The sequence below is a fragment of the Alexandromys fortis genome, unplaced genomic scaffold, assembly GCF_014885135.2.
Source record: "Alexandromys fortis isolate MF-2015 unplaced genomic scaffold, M_Fortis_MF-2015_v1.1 scaffold_104, whole genome shotgun sequence".
Lineage (NCBI taxonomy): Eukaryota > Metazoa > Chordata > Mammalia > Rodentia > Cricetidae > Alexandromys > Alexandromys fortis.
In genome coordinates this window covers 2,795,552-2,802,832 of record NW_026068000.1, presented here as the reverse complement: position 1 = coordinate 2,802,832, position 7,281 = coordinate 2,795,552, and the positions used below count along the sequence as shown (strand labels likewise).

Below are 7,281 nucleotides of genomic sequence, written 5' to 3'. Positions count from 1 at the left end.
TGAAGCTCAGACCCAGGATGGACGTAGGCTAGAATCTTCCCGGTAAGCGCACCTTGGGGTGCTTACACACATTATTAGAAATGGGCTAAATTAATATGTGAGAATTAGCCTAGAAGAGGCTAGATAGAAATGGGCCAAGCAGTCTTTAAATGAATACAGTTTGTATGTTGTTATTTCAGGCATAAGCTAGCAGGAGGCTGGGGTGCTGGAGACACAGCCCCACCGCTCTTATTTCAACAGGAGTGGATTCCTGTCACCAAGCTGGGCCGCCTGGTTAAGGACATGAAGATCAAGTCCCTAGAGGAGATCTACCTGTTCTCCCTGGCCATTAAGGAATCTGAGATTATTGACTTTTTCCTGGGAGCTTCCCAAAAGGATGAGGTTCTGAAGATCATGCCTGTGCAGAAGCAGACTAGGGCAGGCCAGCGGACCAGGTTCAAGGCTTTCATCGCTATTGGGGACTACAATGGTCACGTAGGTCTCGGTGTCAAGTGCTCCAAGGAGGTAGCCACTGTCATCCGAGGGGCCATCATCTTGGCCAAGCTTTCCATTGTCCCTGTGCGGAGAGGTTACTGGGGGAACAAGATTGGCAAGCCCCACACTGTTCCTTGCAAAGTGACAGGCCACCTTGGTTCTGTGCTGGTGCGTCTCATCCCTGCCCCCGGAGGCACTGGCATAGTCTCCACTCCTGTGCCCAAGAAGCTACTGATGATGGCTGGCATTGATGACTGCTACATATCAGCTAGGGGCTGCACTGCCACCCTGGGCAACTTTGCCAAGGCCACCTTTGATGCCATCTCCAAGACCTACAGCTACCTGACCCCCGACCTCTGGAAAGAGACTGTGTTCACAAAGTCTCCTTATCAGGAATTCATTGACCATCTTGTGAAAAACCACACTAGAGTCTCTGTTCAGAGGACCCAGGGTCCAGCTGTGGCAACCACATAAGGGTTTTTATACAAGGAAAATAAAAGTGAATTAAGTCTGTTAAAAAAAAAGAAATTACCTGTCTGCTTGGTTTGTGGAGTCACATTCATTCCTCCACAGGCATAAGACCCTGAAGTGCATGCCAAATTTCAGCATAGTGTATTGCTCACATGTCCCTAAAAGGTGTTCCAGCCCTATCCCAGTGCTTGAACCAGCATGGGAGAGCTTGACATGGCTCCTTTTGTAAAGTCTGTGCTCAGGAGCCTCTGACATGAACTTGAGCATGCAGTTGGTTACAAGTCTTGAGCCTGGACAACTGGAACTTCTCAAACAGTGTGGGTTGTATGTCAGGAAGTGATGTAGCTTGGACCAGTTTCCTGCCTTTGCTCATTGCTACAGATTTTCCATTTTAGTTATCTCAGAAAAATTCTTCAGAGGCTGTGGAGATGGTTCAGTGGGTAAAGTGATGCACTAGCATAGGAGTCTGAGTTCTGATTCTCAGGACCCATGTAAAGCTGGATCCCACAGCATGCGTCTGTAATCTTAGTGCCCTTCCAGCTGGATGCCACAGTGCGCAACTGTAATCTTAGTGCCTGTCAAGCAGGATGAAGGGCAAAGCCAGGAGGTTCTCCAGGGTCAGATATCCTGGCTTGTGTAGTAGCAAACATACGAAGAACCTATCAGAAGGTGGAAGGTAAAGACTGATACTCAAGGTTGTCCTCATAAGTATGCATGTGTGCTGTAGCACACAAGTGCCCATTCATATCCAAACACATGTGTGCACACACAGATCTTAAGATTCCTCTTTTTAGGCTATCTTGTTACCAGTATATTTATTTTTTTATTTATTATTGATTTTATTGAGCTATACATTTTTCTCTGCTCCCCTCTCATACTTTCCCCTCCCCTTCAACCATCTCCCATGGTCCCTGTGCTCCCAATTTCCTCAGGAGATCTTGTCTTTTTCTACTTCCCATGTAGATTAGATCTATGTATGTCTCTTTTAGAGTTTTCATTGTTGTCTAGGTTCTCTGAGATTGTGAATTGTAAGCTGGTTTTCTTTGTTTTATATATAAAAGCTACTTATGAGTGAGTAAATATGATAATTGTCTTTCTGGGTCTGGGTTACCTCACTCAATATGATGTTTTCTAGATCCATCCATTTGCCCGCACATTTCAAGATGTCATTATTTTAATTTGGTGTGTGGTACTCCATTGTGTAAAAGTACCACAATTTCCTTATCCATTCTTTAGTCAAGAGTCATTTAGGTAGTTTCCAGGTTCTGGCTATGACAAACAATGCTGCTATGAACAGAGTTGAGCATATATCCTTCTGGTATGATTGAGCACCTTTTGGTTATATAACCAAAACTGGTATTGCTGGGTCTTAAGGAAGGTTGTTTCCTAATTTTCTGAGAAATTGCCATACTGATATCCAAAGTGGCTGTACCAGTTTGCACTCCCACCACCAATGGAGGAGTGTTCCCTTTACCCCATATCCTCTCCAGCATAAGCTGCCATCAGTGTTTTTGATCTTGGCCATTCTTACAGGTGTAAGATGGAATCTCAGAGTTGTTTTGATTTGCATTTCTGTGATGTTCACTAAGGATGTTGAACATTTCCTTAAGTGTCTTTTATTTTAGATTCCTCTGTTGAGTTATCTGTTTAGGTCTATATCCCATTTTTTTTTATTGGATTATTTGTTCTTTTGATGATCAAATTCTTCAGTTCTTTGTATATTTTGGAGATCAGCCCTCTGTCTGATGTGGGGTTGGGGAAGATCTTTTCCCATTCTGTAGGCTGTCGTTTTGTCTTGATGACCATGTCCTTTGCTTTACAGATGCTTTTCAGTTTCAGGAGACCCATTTTTCAGTTGTTTCTCTCAGTGTCTGTGCTACTGGGGTTATATTTAGGAAGTGATCTCCTGTGACAATGTGTTCAAGTGTACTTTCCACTTTCTCTTTTCAGTGTGATTGGTTTTATGTTGAAGTTTTTGATTATTTGGACTTGATTTTGTGCATGGTGATAGACCCCCATCCAATCCTCAGAGAGGGTAAGGCACATCGCCTTGTGGAAAGTCCAAGGCCCTCTTTACTATATCTAGTATCAGCAAGGTATGCATTCAAAGAGAATAGGATTCCAAAAAGCCAGTGCATACAATAGGGATGAATCCTAGTGCCACTGCTAGTGGCCTCTCAGTCTGTCCCAGTAATTCAACCACATTCAGAGGGACTATGCTTGTTCCTTCCCAGTCCGACTGAAGTTGGTGAGCTCCTATTCGCTCAGGTAAACTGTTTCAGTGGGCGAACCCACCATGGTCTTGACCACTTTGTTCATATCCTCTTTCTTTCCACTCTTCAACTGGACTTTGGGAGCTCAGTCTAGTGCTCCAATGTGGGTCTCTGCCTTTATTTCCATTAGTCTCTGGGTGAAGGTCCTATGGTGATATTTAAGATAGTCATCAGTCTGACTACAGGGCAAGTCAAAATCAAGCCCCCTCTCCTCTATTGCTTAGAGTCTTAGCCGGGGTAATTCTTGTGGATTCCTGAGAATTTCTCTAGAGCCAGGTTTCTCCTAACCATATAATGGCTCCATCAATCAAGATATCTCTTTCCTTGCTCTCATCTCTGTCCTTCTTCTATTTCGAATATCCCATTCCCCAAAGTTCTCCGCAACCCTCCCCTTCTCCCCTCCTCTTTTCCTTCTGTTCTCCCCTCTTTCACTACCCTCATGCTCTCAATTTTGTCAGGCAATCTTGTCTGTTTTGAATTTACAGGTGAAACTATATATGTTTTTCTTTGGGTGCACCTTATTACTTAGCTTCTTTAGGATCATGTACTATAGGCTCAATGTCCTTTGTTTATAGCTAGGATCTGCTAATGGGTGAATACACACCATATTCATCTTTTTTGGTCTGGGTTACTTAACTCAGGATAGTGTTTTCTAATTCAACGGAATGCAAAATTCAAGATGTCATTTTTTTAAACTACTGAGTAGTACTCTAATGTGTAAATGTGCCACACTTTCTTTATCCATTTTTTTTTTGAGTTGATCTTGTATCCTGCCACATCACTGAAGGTATTGATCAGCTGTAGTAGTTCTCTGGCAGAGTTTTTGAGGTCACTTATATATATTGTCTGCAAATAATGAAAGTTTGACTTTTTCCTTTTCAATTTGAATCCCCTTAATCTCCTTTTGTTGTCTTATTGCTATTGGTAAAACATCAAAAACTATGTTGAAGAAATATGGAGAGAGTGGACAACCTTGTCTTGTTCCTGGTCTTAGTGGAATCACTTTGAGTTTCTCTCCATTTAATTTGATTTTGGCTGTTGGCTTGCTGTATAATGCTTTTATTATATTTAGATATGTTTCTTATATCCCTGATCTCTCTAAGACCTTTATCATGAAGGGGTGTTAGATTTTGTCAAGTGCTTTTATAGTTTTGGTAGAATTCTGCACTAAATCTTTCCAGCCCTGGGCTTTTTTTGGCTGGGAGGTTTTTGATCACAGCTTCTATTTCCCTGCAATTTATAGGTCTATTTAAATGCTCACCTGGTCTTGATTTAATTTTGGCATATGGTATTTTAATATGGTATCTATCTAAAAATTTTCCATTTCTTTTATATTTTCAAATTTTGTGGAGTACAGGTTTTTGTAGTATGACCTAATGATTCTTTGAATTTCCTCAGTGTCTGTTGTTATGCCCCCTGTTTCATTTCTGATTTTGTTAATTTGTATGTTCTTTCTCTGCCTTTTGATTAGTTTGGATCAGAGTTTGTCTATCTTGTTGATTTTCTCAAAGAACCAGCTCTTCATTTCATTGATTCTTTGTATTGTTTTTGTTGTTTCTATTTTGTTGATTTCAACTCTCAATATTATTATTTCCTTTCTTCTCTTCCTCCTGAGTGGGTCTGCTTCTTTTTGTTTTAGAGTTTTCAGGTTTTCTGTTAAGTCACTAATGTGAGCTTTCTCCATTTTCTTTATGTGTGCTATGCACTTTCCTCTTAACACTGCTTTCATAGTGTCCCATAGGTTTGGGTATGCTTTGCCTTCATTTTTGTTGAATTCAAGGAAGTTTTAAACTTCTTTCTTTATTCCTTGACTCAGGGAAATGCAGTTCAGTTTGGTAGACCATCTGACTAGTATGTAGAGGCCCAGGTTCAATCCCAAGTATGGTCAAAATAATAACACACAACTTGTCAAAATGCAGAGTTATGGAGCCCAACAATACATCTAAAATACAACTCCTACACCTAAGTCTCAGGGTCATCACAGAAGATGGGCCAGGAAGAATGTAGGAGCCAGAGAAACAGAGATTTTGCTGTGAGATTGTGTCTCCTAGAAAGGGCAGAAGCTACACCCATGACATCTCCCACCAATGTGGCTAAACATGACATTAACAAGGAAAATACCATGGACAGGTGAAAACTCCTAAGGACTCAACCCTAACCAAAGAATTACAGACAACTAGGAGCAGCCAAAAGTGGGAGAAATGGTCTTCACCCAGGAAAATCACAATGGTTACTCAATACCAAATGACCAACCCTTAAAAGGTATATGTACAAATAACATTTTTCAGACTGTGCAGATTGTATTTATTTATTTAGAAACATACACACACGCGCACACACACACTCACATGTGCAATAGCAACTAAAGAAAAAGAAGCTATAAATTTGAAAGAAAGCTTGCTAGGAACCCAGCTTAGTTAGGGTTTCTATTGATGTGACAAAACACAATGACGTAGGCTAGAATCTTCCCGGTAAGCGCACCTTGGGGTGCTACAAACAATTATTAGAAATGGGCTAGTCCAGGTGTGAGTGTTAGCCGAGAAGAGGCTAGATATAATGGGCCAAGCAGTGTTTAAAAGAATACAATTTGTGTGTTGTTATTTCGGGGCATAAGCTAGCCGGGTGGCCAGGGTGCTGGGGACGCAGCCCCGCTGCTCCTATTACAACAGTAAAATATTACTTTAACTATGCAAACGTGTGTCACATTTGCTTATTCTGCATTTATTTAATTGTATAAACATGTGTTGTTATTTTACCTTGCCTGCCTAAGGCATCTGATTGGTCTAATAAAAAGTTGAATGGCCAATAGCTAGGCAGTAGAGGGATAGATGGGCTGGCAGGCAGAGAGAGTAAGTAGGATAAGGAGTCTAGGCTTGAGAGGAGAACAAGAGAGAAAGAGAGGAAGATGCCTATGGCCAGTCAGCCAGGCAGTCACCAGCTGGCCAGACATGGAGTAGGACATACAGAATGAAAGAAAGGCAAAAGCCCCAAGGGAATATGTAGATGAAAAGAAACAGGTTAATTTAAGTTATAAGAGCTAGTGGGACAAGCATAAACTAAGGCTGAGCATTCATTAATAATAATAAGTCTCTGTGTCATGATTTGGGAATTGGTTGGTGGCCCAAAAGAAAGCCTGCTACATGGGTTTCTGAGCCAGATTTCTCCTCTGGTCTCTGATCAAGATTTCCTTTAGCCCAGTTCAGAGTATGAACCCTGGCCTGATGCTAAAACTTGGCAGCTGTCCACAGACCTCCTGACTGCTAGATTGATGTACCTCTTGGCTCCTGTGATGGGCATCCGGATCCCTGCACCATGGGCAGCCATGGCCTGAGCTGAGATAGTGGCATGGAAAGCCTCTTCTTCATGAACTCAGTTACTCATACTTCAGATACAAATGTTGCCCAAAGACATTTAGATGGCAATTTGCTACTACATAGGTCAAGTAAGAAAAATGTAGGGACTTCATGGTGCTAGCCCTTGTAAGCTTGGCAACCTTTGTGAAGCTATTTAACCTTTCTGTGTTTGAGAGGCCTCACCTGGAAAATGAAAATAGCCGTGGTATTCATGTCTGAGGATAGCAGTGGGGATTATGTGAGCTAATCCCTAGGACCAGAGTAGTCTCTGGTACACGGGAAATGTTCACTAATGTCAGCTATTACTGCTGTCCGTGCTCTTATTAGTTGAACGAATTAGACGATGGATCAGTTTTCCTTTGACTATTTGGCATCTGTTCAGAGCAGTGGGATGTCTGTGCTGGAGCTTTTGGAAAAGAGTACAGATTAGCGGTGCGGAGATTCACTCAGGTGAGAACTGAGGATGCACAGGAGACATCTGCAGCCTTCACATGAGCAGCGCTAGTGGAAAAGAGGAACTGGAAGGCCAACCTCAGTGAGGACCTAAAAAGAGTGTTTTGGGCCTTACTGACTTCTACAAAACAAGAGTGCTCTAGTTGCTAGTGTCCTGGGTTCCGGGTAGCAAGGTTCATCCCCTCTAGCCACCGAGTGCCTGGATCCCTATAGGCACAGATCTTTTTTTTTTTTTTTTTTTTTTTTTTTTTTTTTTT

General features: G+C 41.9%; 1 protein-coding gene across 1 annotated transcript; it reads left to right on the top strand.

Moving 5' to 3' along the window:
• The first annotated feature begins 243 nt into the window (after positions 1-243).
• LOC126512761 (40S ribosomal protein S2-like) lies at positions 244-948 on the top strand. The gene has a single exon (XM_050160698.1). The coding sequence runs from the start codon at positions 283-285 to the stop codon at positions 946-948; it is 666 nt and encodes a 221-aa protein (XP_050016655.1). The 5' UTR covers positions 244-282.
• The last annotated feature ends 6,333 nt before the right edge of the window (positions 949-7,281 follow it).